The 20,580-nt window shown below is 35.7% G+C and overlaps 1 protein-coding gene across 2 annotated transcripts in view; it reads left to right on the forward strand.

Annotated features, from left to right (window-relative positions):
* ERCC6L2 (ERCC excision repair 6 like 2) overlaps positions 1-20,580 on the forward strand; it is a 130,999-nt gene that overhangs the window by 82,934 nt on the left and 27,485 nt on the right. For both annotated transcript variants that reach the window (XM_069474054.1, XM_069474055.1), the window contains exons 14-17: positions 5,344-5,496; positions 9,345-9,425; positions 11,016-12,180; positions 17,189-17,343. In XM_069474054.1, coding sequence (XP_069330155.1) covers positions 5,344-5,496; positions 9,345-9,425; positions 11,016-12,180; positions 17,189-17,343 — 1,554 coding nt within the window. The remainder of the gene's footprint in view (positions 1-5,343; positions 5,497-9,344; positions 9,426-11,015; positions 12,181-17,188; positions 17,344-20,580) is intronic.

The raw sequence follows: 20,580 nt of genomic DNA on the forward strand, positions 1-20,580 counted from the left end.
TAATACTCCTTGTGGAAAAAGAGGAGGGAATACTTCCAACTTATTTTATAAAGAAGAATCCTAATACCAAAACTTGACAAAGACATTACAAGAAAATTATAGACCAATATCTCTCGTGAACATAAATATGAAAATCTTGAACAAAGCATGTATTATGAGTTCATTTGTGCCCATTGCCCCTCAAAAGATATGTTGAAGTGCTAAACCCTTGTGCCTGTAGATGTGATCTTACCTGTAAGTAGAGTCTTTACAGATGAGGTAAAGAAGAGGTCATACTGGATTAGAGGGGACCCTAATCTAGTGACTGATGTCCTTATAAGAAGGGGAAAATTTGAATACAAACAGACACAGAGGGAGAAAACCATGTGAGGCCAAGGTTGGAGTGATGCAGCTGCAAGCTAAAGAATGCCAAGGCTTGCCAGCAACCCCCAGAAGCTAGAAAGAGGCAAGGAAGGATCATTCTCTAGAATCTTCAGACAGAGCATGGCCCTATGAACACCTTGATTTCAGAGTTGAGCCTCCACAACTGTAAGAGTATAAATTTTTGTTGTTTAAAGCCACCTAGTTTGTAGAACTTTGTTACAGCAGCTTTAGGAAACTAATATAGCTTCTAAGGTAAACACAGGGTATTGTAAATTTGACTACATTTTTATATAAAACTTGTATATGACAAAGGAACTGCAAACCAAATTCAAACAGTGACCAGGAGGAAATATTTGGCATATATATAATAAAGGAGTAGCATTTACAAAATATAAAGAACTCCCACAAACTAATAAAAAGCCTATGGTTAGGCATTTCACTGAAGGAAAAATACAAATGGTTAATACGTATGTGAGAAGATCTTTAACCACACTTAAAATCTAGAGATGCAAAATAAAATAAGATGGTGTTCTGTACATTCTGCAAAACATTTTTGTTGTTGTTGTTGGAGACAGGGTCTTACTCTGTCACCCAGGCTGGAGTGCAGTGGCCTCATGATAGCTCACTGCAACCTCAAACTCCTTGGCTCAAGCAATCCTCCCACTGAGCCTCCTGGGTAGCTGGGACCACAGGCATGTGCCACCACGCCCAGCTAATTTTTCTATTTTTTTGTAGAGATGGGTTGTCACTCTTGCCCACGCTGGTCTCCAACTCCTGCCCTCAAGCAATCCTCCTTCCTCAGCCTCCCAAAGTACTAGGATTACAGGCCTGAGCCGCCATGCCTGGCCTGCAAAAGATTTTTTTTTAATTTTTTTGGGGAGGTGGGCTGGGTTGGGAAGATTGGTTCATTGTTGGTGAGGGATAGCTATAAAGAGATACTTATATACTATTGTTGAAAATACAACTGGTACACTTATTTTAGAGGCTAATTTAAGCATTTTAAAACACATAGCACCTTATCTATAGCTAAAGGACAGAGCTACGCTTGCTTATGCACAATGAAGGATGACAAGAATTTATATTCAGCATGGCTAGCGTTTGTTTAAAAAATAAAAAGAGAAACAGCCTAAATGTCCAACAGTAACAGAATGATAAGTTCTGATACACTTATATTAAGGAATACTCTGCAACAGCAAAAACTAGAAATTGTAGTCAGATCAAATGTACTGATATGGCAAGACCTCTAAGACGTTTTAAGTGAGTCAAAAAAGCAACTTGCAGAACAGTATGTGTAGTCTATCAATCGTTTTTATGCATAAAACTATTTCTGTATGTACAGATGGTTTACAATGATTCAACTTAATAAATTTTTGACTTTATGATGGTGCTAAAGCAATACATATTCAGTATGTTCCTCTAATACACTGGGGTTACATCTGTATAAACCCACCGTAAATTGAAAATATCGTAAGTTGAAATTGTACTGTAGACTTAGCAATATTTTCAATGTATGATGGCTTTATCCAGATGTAATCCCGTTGTAAGTCAGGGAGCGTCTATATATGTATATAGCTCTAACTACATTGAAAGAGATCTAGAAGGATACACCTAAACATTACAACACTGGTTAGACTAATAAGAGGTGATCTATATTGTTCAAGGAGGACTTTTATTTTGATGTGTTTTGTTTGCATCTGTTGTGATAATGTATTCAGATATTTTGTACTTTTTAAAAGTAAAAATATCATTTATATAGCAACTATACTCCTTCAATTTGGAGCATTGTCTGCAATCTAAAGTTTGGCATTCAAAAATTCATCTCTCATATATGTATGTATGCATATATGTATGTATAAAAATTTATTAAAATTTATTTAGGAGTATTTACATAAGATTTGCAAGAGCCTGAAGAACCGCCAATTATCTTCACCCAAATTCCCCACTTGTTAACATTTTACATGCTTGCTTTCTCTCTCTCTCTCTCTCTCTCTTTCTCTCTCTCACAGCCCATTATCTTTAGTTTTTTTCTGAACCATCTGAGAGTCACAGACTTATCGCCAGTGTGTATTTCCCCAAAGCAAGGACACTCTCTGAATTGTCCAGTGTGTTCTTCCCTGAAAGAAGTATACTCTCCTATTTATACAAACATAAAAATAGTTTATGCATTGTAAATACTGAGTTGTATACACTGTTCTGCAACTTGCCCCACCCCCCAACTCTCCTCTCCAAATGCAGTTACCCGTATCAAGAAATTAACACTGATGCAACATTACTTTATAATCCACAGGCCCCATTCAGATTTCCCCAGCTCTCCCAGCAATGTCTCCTTTCTCCTATCTGTTCTAGAATTCAATCCAGGATCATGGCTACATTTACTTCTTGTGTCTTTTCAGTTTTCTTCAACTTGGAGTAATTACCTAGGCTTCCTTTGTCTTTCATGACCTTGACAGTTCTACAGAATAAGGCTTTTCCTTGTGCTGGATGTCCCTCAGTCTGGGTCCATTTGATGTTTCTTCAAGTCCAGACTCACGCCAAGCAGTCTTGGCAGGAATACCACAGACATGATGCTTTGGTCTTCTCATTGCATCAGTCAGAAGGCACATGATGGTGACCTGCTCTACCAGTGGTGATGTTAATCTTGATTGCAGGTCAAGTTTGTGTCTGCCAGGTTTCTCCACTGCACAATTGCTAATTTTTCCTTTATCATTGATAAGTAGTTTATGGGGAGATCTTCTAAGACTGATTATGCCAATGTCCCATGCCTCTTCAAACCTGCATCTGTCAGCCTTAGCATTTATTGATAATTCCTACCTGAATCAGCTACCATTATGATGGCTGTCAGGTAGTATTTTTCTGGTTCCATTATTCCATCTTGTTTGCTCATTAGCACTGTACTATTAAAAAAAAAAAGAGAGAGCTTTCCCTTCTATTTATTTATTTAATATGTATGAACTCATGAATTCCTATCTTAGTAACAGATTACAGCTCCTCGAATATCATTATTTACTTTAATGTTCAAATTGTCTCATATTTGACCAATGGGAGCCCCTTTAGGATGGCTTTTGTGTCATTTTGATTGCCCCTATCATTCTTTCTGCACTTTTGTTCTGTAGTAGGCTGAATACTGGTTCTCCAAAGATGTTCACATCCTAATCTCGCAAACCACCTGGATTATCAGGGCAGTAATCACAAGGGTCCTTGTAAGGGGCTGTGAGGCAGTAGGGTCAGAGAAAGCAGAAATGAAGGAAATGTGAAGGCAGAAGCCGAGGGTCAGAGAGAAAGCTATGAAGATGCCACACTGCTGGCCTTAAAGATGGAAAAAGGAACCATAAACTTCTTAAAATGATTAACATTCTTTTCTTTTTACTTCTTAGTCTTGCATGTCTTGTCTATTATGATGAAATCCAAGCATTTTATGGCCTTGTATGGACTTTTCTTAAGATAGAAACTAAGCTACATTTTTCAATTATTGATTTTTCCCCCACCCTCTTGAGTTCTGAAATGATTTTTTTATAATTACCCTACAGATGGACACACCTGGTTTTCACTTTTACTGGAGCCTTCTTATTTTGGAAAATTTAGTTTAACTGCAAAATAATGTGCTTTTCATAAATTTTGTGATAAAACTGTGCTAGGAAACTTATAAAGACTCAATTAAGCCTTTATAAGTCTTACTCTGATGTTTATAGGCAGAGGTCCTGCGATCTGACATCATCAGTGTTTAAGGAAGATTCAGTAGCAAGGGAAAAATAGGAAACTGTACCATCAGTTGCATGGATTGCTGTTGTGATTCTGTATTCCCAGTGTTATAGCCCATGTTTCTTGGACATTGATATTGAACTGATCAAGTTAGTATATTGATCCATAACTTCTTCAAATAAGGTCCCCAAGGGTCTTGTTTTAAGAGGGGCATCCTAGAGGTGAGAAATTGTTAAGAGTATAAATTGGATTCAGCCAAATCGAGCCAATTTCAGGAATAACACTTCTTAGCTGGCAGCTGTTAATTTTTCTAAACTTAAGGTTTTTATTTTTATAATAGAGAAATTCTACTTTATTTCTAAAATGGAGATAATATCTTATAAGGTCATAGTAGAGATTAAACAAGAGGATATAAATAAAATGCTGCACATGTAGTAAGTGTTCCAAAAATGGGAGCTATTATTGAGAAGAATTTTAATTGACTAGATTAACTTATTACAGTGCATATCAATTGCAGTGATAATCACAGTGGTTAAGCATCACTTCCTACTCATCCCTCTATCAACAATAGACTAAAGTTATTTTCCATTCTGTGCATTCTTCGTTTCTTCCAAGAAATTTTAAAGTGCACATGGGGTTAATCAGATTGTATTTTAATTTTACACATTACTTTTAGTAAAATATCTAGCAAATGGAAAGTACACATTAATGTTGATACCAAAGTGGTATATGTCCTTAAGGGTTCTGTGCCAGTGGTCTTTCTGTATTCAAAATTATTTCAAAGATGGAGTGTTTCTAAAACAGTGATAGGGTTTTTGTTGTTAGTTGACAATGTGATCATGCTACAGTTAGTTTGCCACCAAGGTGGTTATCATATAATTATTTTAGATTATAATTTAACTTTAGTGATACAGTGATTATTTCTGCCAGTTTTAGTAGTTCCTATTGTAATAAGGGTTTAAAAAGGAGAACAGTGTATTCATATGTATGCTTTTATTACTATACATTTATGTCAGGTGGCTATTCCATAGAGATGTAATCTTGACTCAGAAAACAGATAAAATAGCAAATGCAAGATCTCTGCTTCAGTAAGTCTGGTCAGATTAATAGTATCTCACCATAATGGCAACATCTGCCAGGGAAATTAAAACAGAATTTCCTCCCTAAGGAGATTCTGCCTGCTCTAACTAAAGCTGTGTGTATATATAGGGAATGCCAGGAAATTCTGACATATTGTTGGAACAAACACTTCAAAAATATCTTGTGTTTTTTCTGTTTTAGCAACTTCACTGTGTGGTGGTTGGAAGTGAAAATGCCAAACGGTATTTTGAAGCAGTTCAAGGATCAAAAGAGCATCGCGGAGAGCTTTTTGGGATCCATAACCTCTTCAAATTAAGATCCCAAGGGTCTTGTCTTACAAGAGACATCCTGGAGGTGTGAAATTGTTCTCTGACCTTTTTGATAGTTTTTTAAATATGGTTTTTCTCCCTCAGGAAATGTTAAATACAATTGCTGTTGCCTTTTCGGAGTAATTTTTGGTTTTCTTTATCAAAAATGCCTTATATTTAGAATTTCTACTTTTAAAGAAATAGGAAATGATTTGTTATAGCTAAGGTTTTTCCATTCATAGTTATAAATAATGCACACACACACACAAATACAAATACATATACTAGATAGTGTGAACTCGAAGGCCATTTTCAGACTGACAGAGAGAAGTTTATTATTTTGAAAACAGCTGTTGAAGTCAGTAACTAACAAAGGAGATTTTCCTAAATAAAGAAAAATATGAAATATGTTTTTGTTAAAAGTTATCAAATACTCCCTGAGATACACTCTCATGTCTCATGGAGATTTTTGTTTTCTGTTCCCAGTAAAAGATCCACACCATTATTTCAAACTCTCCCATTGTGTTCATCCTCAGCATACAGATGTTTCTTATTCTTTAAACAAAATATTTATATCCTTTAAAAAAATCTTTAAGTTCCTTAATATACCAGAATGCTAAGGATATTAACCTATTTTCTAATTGATATTAATAGGGGTATCATAAAAATCCCAGAATATCCTCTTTTTCAACCTCCTTATATCAATGATGAAACTAAGTCCTAGAGAACTTCAGAATATTTCCCTTGACTTCCAGAACTTTCTAGTAAAAACTTATTGTACTTCATTTGTTCAGTAAGTACCATAAAGACAGTTTAAGGAACAATTGGTCCCTGTCCTTAAGGAACTTAAACCATCTTGATGGAAGGTAGAAGAGAACATTTACTTAATAAACATGTCATGTCAGTAATCATAGCTAGGCAAGTTTAATACAAGTTCAGTTCAAAATGACCAGTAACGAATGGAGAAGAGGAAGGTATCCTATAAATAGTATAAGTATTATGCAATGTCTGATGTATACTGCTGAGTTTTTATTTTATAGTAACTATATTTGATTCCAAATTAACTGGTCCATTTAAAGTCCTCCTTTTTCTGTTTGTTTGTTTGTTTGTTTTTTCTTGTTTTTGGAGATGCTGTTTCTTTCATGGGTTTGTTCTTCCTTATTCCTCTTTTCTTATCAATAACTTTGTTTATCCTCTACCTCCCCCACCCAGATGCTACCTGACATGCCTATTATTCATATTTCTAATTTAAAATCACTGTCTATAAAAATATAAGCATTATTTATCCTGTTTTCTGCCATGTATGACATAGTTTAGTTCTCTATTTTATCAGAATAGCCACCTATTTGTTTGTTAAACAAGTTGTTATGTACCTATCCGGATGACAAGTTACTGAGTCCTTTTGCTCACTGCTTGTCCTAAGTATAACTTGGTTTGCCTTCAGGAGTGTTGCTAATGACAGGACTATCCATATCTTACATTTTGTATGTAGTAAAATGTGCTTAACATCTTGCTAGGTTTATCATTGGCACTCAATTATTAAATCAAATTTTGAATTAAAATTGCTTATTTGTCACCAACCAGAACTTAAAATTATTCAGGCCTGGTTAGATTCATGCCGCTTTTAGCCAAAAGATATTTTAAAATATTATTCCAAGCCCTGTATAATGGGAGCATATATCATAATGTAAAAGAAGTATTTCACTTCATGTGTTACATTTTTAATTTTTAAAGATTGTAGAGAATCCCCTTTAAAGCGTTTTAAAATGTGAAAATTTGAATGTATGTAACACTTTTAATTTCATGATTTCTGGACAATTTAGTTTTACTTTGCATTGACTTTCTGTTATCTATATTATAGGTTCCCTTTAAAGATAGATATTGAGGGGTCATTTCACAAATATTTATTGAGCATCCACTGAATGTAAGGACTGATTATAGAACTGGACATACATCAATGAATAGAACATACAAAAAATCGTGTCTACCAGAAATTCCATGTTGGGGAGACAAATAATAAACAGAATAAATAAGTGAAATATAGAGTATGCTATGATAGGTTCTAAGGATATAAAATAGAACAGGGAAATAGGGACTGTCAAGGAAGGAACATTGCAATTTTAGATAGGGTGGCCAAGGAAGCCCTCACCGTGCAGCCTGCATTTGAGTCTGGAAAGAAGTGAGGGAGGAAGGTGTGTTTTAGACAGACGGAACAAATGCAGAGGCCCTGAAGGAGGAGTATGCCCTGCATGATTTCAGAATGTCAGGGAGACCAAAGTACCTGGAATGGAGTGAGCAAGAGACAGAGCGAGATAGATAACAGAGAGCCGTGTAGGAACTTTGACTTTTATTTGAGTGAGACAAAAGCATTTGGAGGGTTCTGAACAGAATGACATAGTCTGATTTACATTAGCTTGACTAACCACTGGGAATTAGACTACAGAAGTACAAGAACAGAAGCAAGAAGCCAATCAGAAGGATACTGCCGTGATCCAGATGAGAGATGATGGTGGCTTGGGCCAGGGCGATAGTGGTAGATGGCATGAGAAGTGGCTGGATTCTGTATATATTATCCAGGTGGCACTAACAGGATTTGTTGATGGATCAGATACAGGGTATGAGAAAAAGAGGAGTTAAGGATGGCTCTGAGGTGTTTGGCCTGAGCAACCGAAGACTGGAGTGGCCACTTACCTATCATAAAGGAGTTTCAGCAGCTTCAGGATTTCTGGTGCTGCCACTTGCATCTGTTGTAGCCATTTAACTTCTGTAGAAGAAACTAGTGGTAGCCCTGGGATCCTCATTCCATTGCAATAATAGCCTCCAGGCATGGAAAGTAAAGAACTCATAGCAGTTCCAGGACCGTTTATCATTCTCTAGAGATCCACGGGGGAGATTCTTATTTGTTGCCCTGGATATCAGGTGGCTAGAAACATGCCACACCGTTGGTATGTCTGTGTATTCATAAGTTGGGTATTTGTAACTCTGGTGATAGTAGTATTGTTTACCCTCATCCTATCAACAAATGTAACCCTAAAAAGAGAAAGAATTTGTTTCTTTTTGAAGGAGAATTTAATATTCTAGAACTGCAGTCTCCAACCCCTAGGCTGCGGCCTGGTACCAGTCTGTGGCCTGGTAGGAACCAAGCCATCCAGCACCGCCTGAGCTTCACCCCCCCCCCCCGACCCCCACTCCCATTCGTGGAAAAATTGTCTTCCATGAAACTGCTCCCTGGTGCCAAAAAGATTGGGGACCGCTGTTTTAGAATCTAAGCCATTACATATCCCTGCTAAATGATACACCAAAAGCTTCAAAAGATACTTTCCCAAAAGATATAGCAAGGCTATTACTTTAGTTTTAATTTAGGTAATCTTTTTAGTTTCATATTAGGGTGGACCTTTTCATTTTGATGTCTACTATACCTAAAGTAGAAATATTTTTAATGAATATGAACAATAAATATACTAGCAGTGTAGGCTAGAATATCAAGTTCCCAATACTTAACATTGTGGTGTTTAAAATGTTACTAGTATGTCCTTACTATAATTATGATAGGAATGATTGTTATGTATATCATGCTGGGTATATAACATTTTTCACTCCCATTCCCCCCACTCGTGCCTTTAATGAAGTTGGCTAGAAAGTATTATTAGTGTTCTCTATCTGAAAAAGTAAACTTTAAGAGAAGAATTAATAGTATTTTAAAATGTTACATAAGCCTGTATATATGAGTTCTTTAAGTAGCAAACTGAAAAATAACATTAAGAATGCTAAAGCAAACTGCACTCAGTTTTTGTTTCTTAACTCCAAGAGTTAGCATGCCATTGCTGTTGTTTATCTGATTGTTTTTACCCCATTTTGCACAGTTATTTACATTATTTCTTGCTAACATTACAGAGAGAAGGCCAGGTGGAAGCAGGGATCATGACAGCCACAACATGGTTGAAAGAGGCACCTCCAGCACACAAACTAGAAACGGTAGGTGACGTTTGGGTCTGTAGCCCACAACACCTAGGAAACATGCTGTGACAGTGTTAAGTGCCTTTTCCGTTCATTTTTCAACATGTAAGGAAAAGTTTTTTAAGAGTCAAAGACACAAAGTCAGAAGACTGTGTGAGTAAAATTAATTTAGGCAGATTTAACATTCATATCATAAGAACAAGTTCAGGAACAATAATCAGGCATTTACATCTAAACTGGAATTTTAACTATACCAAATTGTAAATCCAGAATTAAATGTACCACGTAGGTGACTAATCCAACCCAAATAAATAATTTTTTACTAAATGGCAAATTAAATGGGAAAATTACCATCAATATGTATTTAAAATTATTAAGCCCCAAATACAAATCATTCTGTTAACTGAAAGCAGATATTTTATTTGATTTGAGTTCTTGATTTTGTGATCTTTTTAGTAGTTTTTCTTCTCACATACCACAAAATCTATATTATCACCATAAGGCCATTTTAAAGGTAAAAAATATATGTGGAAGGTTTTTTTGTTCTTGTTGTTACTGGTTTTTTCTTGTTTGTTTTTAGAGACTTAACTATAAATTTATACCAGCCCAATGCCTTTGAATTTGGGATGCACATTTTCCCTCCTCTAAATTTAGAAAAATATATGAATATCAAATGTTGACAGAGTGTTACTGGTTCATACTTTCCCAAAATCTTTTACTAATAAAGCCTCAGTTTTAGGAAACTGAAGGATATATTTAACCCTAGTTAATGTGAAAAAAAATTAAGTATTGAATTTATATTTGTAGCAAATTTTATTTTAATTTTTTTTTTATTTCTGGTGATCAAGATTCTGTTGGACTTATTTTAAATCAATTAAAACAATTTTCCAGTTGTGAATTCTCTACTTTGTTGGCTCCTGTTGTTAATCTGTTTTATTCCTAAAAGCATGACTGGAAGTATCTGCTAGACCAGAAGTCCCCAACCTTTTTAGCACCGGGAGCTGGTTTCATGGAAGACAATTTTTCCATGGACGCAGGGAGGGGGGTGTGTGTATGGAGAAGCGGAGCTGAGGCAGCGATGTGAGTGATGGGGAGTGGCTGTAAATACAGATGGAGCTTCACTCTCTCGCCTCCTACTGTGCTCCCCCTTCCTAAGTTTCATAGAAAACAATTTTTCCATGGATGGGAGGCGGTGGCAGCAGAGCTCTACGGCCAGCCCAGGGACTGGGGACCACAATGCTAGACTATAGAAAACCTCCATAATTAAGCAATAAGACTTTGTGCTTTTTACTTTTCAGGCCAGAATTGTGAGTCCTTGCATCTTAAAAGCTGACCACTTTCCTTAAAAATAGTTCGATCACACATGGTGCTCTACTTTAACTTTTTAATTATTTTGGAAAGTTATTCAACTTGAAAAGAGAAAAGACTATGCCAAACTGTAATATTAAATCCTTTAGATATATGTATTAAATGTTGTACTTTTAGAAAACACCAAGTGATATACTTGTACCTAAATAATCTGCCCATAGTTAATTACCTTCTGATGTGATAAATTCCGTATAATTATCTTGATGTTCTCTAATGTTGCTCCCATTGCTGTTTATACAGCCTAGAGAGGCTGACTGTGAAGAACCGAGAGGCCCAGAACAACTTGCAGAGCCACTGGCAAAGGAAGCGTGTGATCTGTGCAGTGACTTTAGTGATGATGAACCTGTGGGAAGCTCAGGAATAAAGACTGCAAAAAACAAAGCATCTGATTCAAGTAAAGCTGCAGGTTTTCCAGGACAGCTTACCTTACTCCAGTGTGGTTTCTCTAAACTGTTTGAGACAAAATGTAAAGCAGTTGAGGGTCATGATGGAAATATTGCTTCTGATGATGAAAGTTCTGATGAGCAGCCCACGTGCCTTTCAGCAGAAGCCAATGATGCTGGTCATCAGAAAAGTCAGTGCTCTCTTGGGACCTTCAAACATCAGAAATTAGATAACATCCTAAATCTAAATGAAAAATGTATTTTTTATGAAAGTGAGAAGATTTTAGAACGCAGTGTTTCTTCTGAATCTGATGATGAGAAAAATTTTAAAAATACCGGTGAACATTGCATTTTACAGAATGCCACAGAATCTGAAGACAGTGATGTCATCTGTCCCACACAATATACAGCTCAGAGATCGCCTAAGAATAGTATAATTTTAAAGCCACCCTTGGATGAATCTGAAGATTCTGAAACAGAAAGCCCTGTAAAAACAAGAAATAATGATGATGGTAGAAAGACCGATGACAGAGAAAATGGAATAATTTCAAAAAAAATAAATCCTGAGAACACAACCTTGAAACCTATTATGAAAAGAAAAGGCACTAGTGATATTAGTGACGAATCTGATGACATTGAAATGTCTTCCAAGTCAAGAGTAAGAAAGCAAAGAACTACTAGTTCATTGAAGTTTAGGAGAAAAAAGGAAGACAAAAGGGAACTTTACAATTTTCCTAAAACAATGAAGAAAAGAAACCAACTGTATACAACAAATGAGGATCGTAACTCTCAGTTTATTGATGATTATTCATCCTCAGATGACGATTTATCTATCAGCCACTTCAGTTTCTCTAAACAGAGGCATAGACCAAAAACTGCAAAAGGCAGATTCAGTTTCTCTTCAAAATTGCCTAGTCAAAATGAGAAAAGTAGCACTTTCATACCAAGAAAACCAGTGAAATTTTCAAATGAGAAAGTTGTTAATCAAGAGCAGATGTATGAATCAATGGATAAACTTTTAGGTAACTAAAAATACATTCTGAAAATTTTTTAAAAAGTTTGTTTTGTACAATCAAATAGTTCTGTAAGAGATCCTTGAATTAGCTTGTAAGATAGCTCTAAAATCAAGATGCTACACTGAAGCACAAATTAGGAAGGAGGGGGAAGGACAAAGGGAAGACAGGACCCCCTTCATGTGCTCCACCTGAATCACAGCTCCTCTGCTGCTCCTCTTATTCTTACTTCTATAGTAATTATTTGCATTTTTATGGTTTTATCACACAAATGTGCAACCCTAGGTATTACAGTTTAGTGTCATCCATTTTTTAAAAATTGTATATATACAATATGATCTCTTGTAATCTAGGAATCTTCATTCCTTTTGTGTTTTTTTTTGTTTTTTTTTTTTTTTTTTTTTTTTGTTGTTGTTGAGACAGAGTCTCACTTTGTTGCCCAGGCTAGAGTGAGTGCCGTGGCGTCAGCTTAGCTCACAGCAACCTCAGACTCCTCGGCTTAAGCGATCCTACTGCCTCAGCCTCCCGAGTAGCTGGGACTACAGGCATGCGCCACTATGCCCGGCTAATTTTTTCTATATAGATTTTTAGTTGTCCATATAATGTCTTTCTATTTTTAGTAGACACGGGGTCTCGCTCAGGCTGGTCTCGAACTCCTGACCTTGAGCAATCCACCCGCCTCGGCCTCCCAGAGTGCTAGGATTACAGGCGTGAGCCACCGCGCCCGGCCTTCATTCCTTTTGTTGTCTTACAATGTAACCGTTGAAGAACCTGGACCATCTATAGAGTTAATTGTATGCTCGTTGCAGTTGAACATGTTTCTCTGTCCTCTGTATTACCTGCAAAGGAGCCATTAACTTCTGAGACTGGATCAGGTTCAGATTCGATTCCTTTGGCAAGACAAAAGTTAGTGTTTGGCGAGAATATAGGAGGCACAAAATGTTTGCTCTTCTCTCTTATTTATAATCTTAGCAGCCATTGATACTTAATGCCTATATCTATTCATCCATTCAGAGTAGCAAAATAATTTCTACATCTCATTTCATTTATTAGTTAGAATGCTTTTGTAAAGAGATACTTCCCCTCATCTACTACTGCTTACCCAGTGGTATAGTTCATATAGGAGAGGCAGGAAAAGTGCCTGATTCTTTTATTTACCAGTTTTTAGTATAATAAATGGATTCCATGTTATCCTTAGAGGATGACCCATTTTTGTCTGAATATCATTATGAATTCATTGACTCAAACAATAGTGAATCTCAACCATTGCAATTAATATTATTAAGGCTCAATATTCCCATGTTTGGCCAGTGGGAGCCTTTTGATATGAGTGTTTTGGTTCCTGAGACCTTTTGGCATGATGCTAGTCATCTTTGAAAGCTTCCTTGTTATCTAATACTACAAGATGTTCCAGGATCATCTCATGTATCTTCTTCCTCAAACCTAGAAACAGCCATTTCTCTAAAGAGTCTTGGTTTCTTTTAGAGAGAAAGTGTGTTTCAAGACCTCAGTCTCGTGCTATTAATAGTAATGATCATTGCTACTATTGGCTTGGTTATTGTTTCTGGACCTTTTAAGTGGTCAGATTATTTTTATATATATATAAATATTTATATATGTTGTATGTCTATATATTTTATGAATATATATGTATTTATGTATGATGAGGATAAAATACCTCATGAGTTTATATTTATACTTCCATATTTATATTGATAATTTGAGAATATAAAACTTTTATTTAATCTCTATTATATTTGAATACCATGTCTTCCATATTGATAATTCTGATTCTCAAGCATATAAGGAATGATTTACTCATAATGTGCTGTAATTGCTCATTTGTTTTATCCCATATTATGCAAAGAATAAATAGCAATGTTATCATAATATAATTACTGGAACCATTCAGGGTTTTTTTGGTTTTGTTTGGTTTCTGCATGTACTCTCCTATTTCTTCCATTTTTTAACATGGATGTACTGTGTCTTCATTATCAGAGATATAGACATTGTATTATATACTCGCCCCCTCTTAGACTGTACTTATGCTTGGTTTACACAGCAGTCCCCAACATTTTTGGCACCAGTGACCAGTTTCACAGAAGATAATTTTTCCATGAATTGGGTGGCAGGTGGAGGGGAAGACCAGTACTGGTCTGCAGCCTGGGGGTTGGGACTGCAGGTTTACAGGTAACTATAAATTTCATGTTCCCTGTTAGTTTAAGGACACATAAATGTTAGTATTTCTCTAGTCAGTTGGTTGTCTGAATCTTATCTTCTAGTAGATTCCTCAAATAAGTGCTCATGAGAATAATATTCTCTGAGATTCTTATGATAGCAGTTGGTTCCCTTATACCTAAAAGTCCATTTTGTTGGATATAAGGCCTTGGCTCACACTTTCTGTTCTTGAGTATCTTAAATATGTAGCTTCATTGTCTTCTGACATAAAGTGGTGTCACATGTTCTTTTTTTCCCATTGTTGTCCAGTAATTTTACTAGACTCTGTCTTGGTGTTGGTTATTATGGGTCAGTATTCTCATATATAGTGTCGTCTCCACTCGATTTTTATTTCAGGACAGTTTTCTTGTACTGGTGTTTTTAGTTATTTGTTCTAATCCTTTGCTTTGGCATTCTTCTTTAGGGATTCCTGTTATTTAGATGCTCAGTATCCTAGCCTATCTTTAGGATTCGTCGCATTCTCTCAAATCTTTTTTATCTCTTCATTTCCTTTTGCATTTTAAAAATTACCTTTTATTTCTCTCAAGGCATGATCTGTTGTATTATTACCTGTTATGTTCCTTCTAGTTTAGTCTTAATATCTGAAATAATTTTTTTTAATTTCTAAGTCTTTCCTGAGTTCTATCACTCATTTCTGAGTTATTATAATTCTGACTTATGTTGTTGATTCATCTCTTTTATCATTTTCTGTTTTGTGAGCACATCTTTTTGGCATGTTTTCATTAAAGGAATATTATTCTGCTTATTCTCTTCTTTTCTTTTAATAATTTTTATGAGATTTGACCGTGCTACTTTTCTTTCACTCATTTTTATAGAAAATTATTTCCCTTGAATTTTTTTAAATAAGCAGTTTTGGAAATCTTTTCCAACTTCCTAGAGATCCATTTGTGATTTTTGTATAGGGTTCAAAACTGTGGTGGGATTTCCTGTCTGCCTGTATTACTCTAGTCGTTTTCTTTCCCTCACCCCTGCTCCTCCTATCCTACTTATTTTGATTCCCTCCCAAAAGTTTCTCTCCCTTGTTGGTCCCTCAGTTTGGGGAGTTCCTAGGGGGAAGCCTGCTGCAGCCCTTTGAGGGCGTCTGACTGTGTGCCCGGCACCCCCAGCAGTGGCGAGCAGGAAACCTCCCCTCATTCAGCTCTCATCTCCAGTTGGCCCAGCGTGCTTTCCAGTGAACCCTCTTGGCTAATCTGGGGTCTCCTGGTCTCAGGTCTGTCAGTTGCCACCCTATTGCTTCCCTTTTCCTTCACACAGACCCTGATACCATATGGAGTTTGTAGGTACTTGTCAATTGTTCCCACTTGCTTGCACTTTAGCTCATGGGAGTATCGTGTCATCTAATTTTGTCGTAAATGTTGGCTTTTGGTTTTGCTGTTTAGTTGCTGTCTGTTTTCATGTAGGGATTCAAAGAGATTGAAAAACTGTTTCCCCTCCCACCACCCCCTGCCCAGAAGCTGTTTGGTGATTTTAAGAGTTTGCAATACCTTCACAAGTGTCTGACTTATTCCAAAAAAAAAAACTATCTGAAAGAAGCTGAGATATAAGCAAGGATATTTTGCTATAGAAACCTTAATTGTTGTGTTTGACTTACTTAAAAAGGAGGCCTTCTTTTGTGATTATTAGTATTCTCATTTAAAAGTTCATTGTGACATATATTTTGGTACTATTGTAAATAAGTACTGGATTATCCTTTGGCTTGTGTGCTACAGTTAAATTTTAGATTTGAGGAATTATTGCATAAATTATTTTTTAAATAATCAGCCGAGGATTTTTTTTTTTTTTTACCGTGCAAAAGGTATCAATCGTGTGGAACTAATGCTATTTTGGATTATGCATAAAATGTGTCTTCAAAATAAAGAAAAATTAGTGAATTTTCTACCAGAAGAATCCTTTTGAAGGTTTTGAAACTGTGTGCTGTAAATAATACCTGGTGTTTTGAAATGTAAGAAGAATGTTATCCTAGTTACTCCTTTAGTCATAGTATTTAACAACATCTTGAGTTTGCACGATTGGCAATTTCTGGCTGGGAGCTTCAGGACTGAAATAGCACAAGTGTTGAAGGTCATAATTGAGCTTCATTGCCAGAGCTGTTTGAGGGAGCTTTTACAGGCCTCAGTTCTTTATGACCACAATTTAAAAATAAATTATAGGTGCCTAGAAGCAAAGCAATAAAAATTGTAGCCATTTTTTAAACCTCTTTCAGATAAAGCCATGAGTTAATTTTTTTCATTTCCTAAAAAGCTCCCATCTTGACATTCTCTAGGCATATGTACAAAAAAGGCAAAATACAAACAATAAAACTGAGCAAAGCCAACCAAACGAAACTCCCTGGTCATAAACCCGATGCTCTCATTTCATCACTGTAATCAAGTACATGTTTAAAGGCACAGATAAGGTGAGCACTGCTCTTTAAATTCATAAGCAACTTTTTTAAATTAGCAAAACAAATTCATAAGAGAGGACCCTCAACTATCACTTTTCTCTGTGCCAAAACCTTCATTTCTAAAGATTGTTACCTAAACTCAGCAGTTCTAGTATTGATGAGAAGGAAAAGGCATTTCCAAGTTAATCTGGACCAGCATATTTGAACTTTCTTTCTTCAATTTTTTTCCAAAAGAGTATTGTCATGTTAACGTATAAACTTAATGTTTTTCTTGAGGGTTAAAAATAAAGCAAGTGTAATGTGTTTTTAGCATAATACTAGTAGTTTTTAAAGTATACATGGAACTATATTTCTTCATCATGACATATCACTTAATAAACATCAATTGCCTCCTAGATGGTGTTCAGGAAGTGGCTTATGTTCACTCAAACCAGAATGTGATTGGATCAAGCAAAGCTGAAAATCACATGAGCCGATGGGCAGCACGTGATGTATTTGAGTTGAAGCAGTTTTCCCAGCTGCCTGCTAACATTGCTGTTTGCACTTCCAAGGTAAGAAGAATATAGGGTAATATCATCTTTAGCTTTTATCTCATCAGTATTAAAAAAAAAAAAACACCATTTTGGGAACTGTAGTCACTGAAGATGTTTTGGTTTAAGCAACAAATATATATCTAAATGCCTAATAATGTTGAATTGCTTAATAATTTCCTTCAATAAAATTTTGCCTGTACTCACAAAATAAAGAGGAATCTGAGGAAATCATGCAATTGTATCAGAACCAAAACCACTTCTGCTCATATCGAAAAGGAACAGTGTGTGATTAGATTTCCTCTAAAATTTTTCGTCTAAAATGAAGACACACAAAAATTAGCTTCATACAGAATTTATATTTTTAGCAAAAGGATTTTTATAGTGTTAAAAGTAACTAATACTTCTTGTGGGCTCTTCCCACATAAAATTTCTGTTGTATAGAATTATTCTATATATAAATGTGATATTTTTTGTTTATATGTAGTCACGTCAAAAGTTTTAAAAAATATTTTCTTCTCTTTTGCCTGTTATTTTTCACTAGTTTCTAAAAGCCAAGTATCTGAGGAGTAGTTTTACTGTCACTTTATGGGGTAAGAGTTAAAAATGCATACTGTATGTAACAGGGATATTTTGTTTCAGCTTAGTACTACTTTTAAGAATGAAGGGGAGAAAATCCCTCTGAACTCTCAAGTTATCTTCATGTATTTGTACCTCCCCTGGTTCAACAAAAGATTTGAGTTGTCTTAACAATAAAACTGAGTACAAAATGAAATTCAGGACAAAAGAAAATATAAATTAAGCTGGATGTTCAAGACTAGGAGAAAGTTTAGAATGCAGATTTATAGGATATAATATTCTACCCAGCTATTTTATGAAGATCACAAATTTGATTGAGTTTCCTGGCATACAAAACAAAAGAAGGAAACTATCAAGGGACTTCTCATCTAGTGCATTTGGAAATACGTGTGGACAGTTTGTGTGGTCACAATGACTGAGTGCCCAACTGGCATTAATGTCTGGAGGCCAGGGATATTAAATAACTGTCCTGGACAGGGGACAGGGTGGGGTGTGGGGAGGAATTCCACATGCAAAGAATTGTTCTGCCCAAAGTGCCATAACACCCTGCTGAGAAACACTGAGTTAAATAGTTATCCCTAAGGGGAAAAAAATAACATACCACTTCTTTAGGAGGAGCAAAGCTTTTCCTAGCACTTAAATTGAAGAAAATTTGTCACCTGGGATTTTAAATGGGAGCACCGAATGATGTAGTGAACAGTCAGTTGTCTTATAATGTCCTTAGTGTAAACGTAGTAACAGACTGTGAAAGGCTGTGCTTTTTAGCATTTTTCGATGCAGTAATCCACAGGCCCAATGCTGAAATACAACGCATGAAAGCATTCTTTCATGACCCAAGAATGCTACTTTTTGAGATTCTCATTTGATCTAGAAATACGCCATCTCTTAACCAACACCATGCACAGTATTTCTACAGATTGACTACCTTACAGGTACCATCTGAAAACAACAGACAGAAATATATTGGGTTTTCCAGAAATCTGCTTTATTAGGATAAAGAGTATATTAGAATCTTTTAAACAGATTTATTAATTAATTTTTAATTAGGGTGTTTTTCTTTAAACCATGCTCTTTTTTTTTAACCATGTCCTTTTCCAAACAAATAAATTTTAATGTGAAAAGTCATAATTTGGCAAACCTCTGTAGTGCATGTTAATGAAATAATTTAACTGGATATTGGTCATTAGCTTATCTAAATATTTCCCAGAGAAGACATTTATAAGCACATAATTCCTGCAAAGATAGACCTAAGAAGCAACCCCTAGATATAGAAGCAATTAACAGTCCCTTTGGAACCTTCTTAAGGAAGGTTGTAAAAATGAAAATGCTGGAAATATACTTTGCCTCTAACCTTTTTCAGCGCCAACATTTTTGCGGTGGACAGCACAATCTCATCAGAACCTTGTCTCTTCACAGTGATTTTCAGAGTGAGGGACGTCTCTTACTAGGAAACAAACCAGAGTATGTACCTCCTGGTGTTTCCAATATACCCTCCAAGGCCATACATCTCCCCTCTCACACATACACCAACTTAGTAGGTAAACTCTTTTCAGGGAAGATGAAGAAATTTGTTGTTTAATAACTAAACTACGGTGGGTCTAAAATATTTAGGGAAGTTTTAAAGCCACTACGCAGGAGATCCAATCCTATGCCACCAATGCTAGCAGGCCAAGAATAGTATGCAGCTCATTTCAGTGGCTGACTTCTTTAAGTCAATACTTGATACAGTAAAATTCTATTCCAGTATTTCAAAACCATTGCACAGAATTTCTGAGGAAAAAAAATGTTCCCAATCACTGATTTCATCGTATCTGACCAGTATCACTTCAACACCTTTAATGAGGAAATCATGGAAACACACTATCATCTTTGGTTAGAGATATTTATGTCACTGAGAGATTTTGCAGCTTGTAGTGTGGTGGTGGGTGGCAATAGTAAATCTGCAGTTTGGAAAGAATTTTAAAATAGTTACGGGAAGAAAAAGGAATAAACAGAGGAGAAGGAAAATGAAGCGAGAACAAGAGACTCAGTCATAGTGTTAGAAAATACCTACAAACCTGTAGTCTCCAAAAATCCTAGACCTCCCACCTACAGTACAGTGTCTTTCATCTGAGGCTCAAATTCAGAATCTTTTTGATTACTGAGAATTCTTCTGAGTGCTTCATATCTGTCATCAAAGTTTTATTAAAGAACTTTACTTGTGTTTGAAAAGATTGTGTGTATGCGCACGCACACGCACATAACACATGTCTGCAGCCAGTGCAGATGTGCTACTTTCACTTTCTAAGAAAAAACAAATCCTATTTATTTGTATGAAATCAATACACAAATAACAGTGGTCACAATATGCCAGTATTTCACTTTCTAAGTAATATTATAGTTGACTGTGAGTTAGAAGCATTAAACTAAATTGCAAATACTAGATGGAAAACTTATAAAAGAGAAGCAGTGAACACCATAATCCTAGATGACATCTTATGGTCTTTCACAGTTTCTCAGTCCTTTTGATGTACAGTAATTATTGATAACTAAAATAACAAAAACTATGAATCTACTTTTCAAATTCAACCATATATTAGAAAAGGCCTAAAATATACTATATTCGATGTTTTCTTTGGTTTCTTATAAGTTATACTTTTATAAATTAGTTTTTCATTATAGAACATATTTTAAGATGTC

The sequence above is a fragment of the Eulemur rufifrons genome, chromosome 7 (genome assembly GCF_041146395.1).
Source record: "Eulemur rufifrons isolate Redbay chromosome 7, OSU_ERuf_1, whole genome shotgun sequence".
Lineage (NCBI taxonomy): Eukaryota > Metazoa > Chordata > Mammalia > Primates > Lemuridae > Eulemur > Eulemur rufifrons.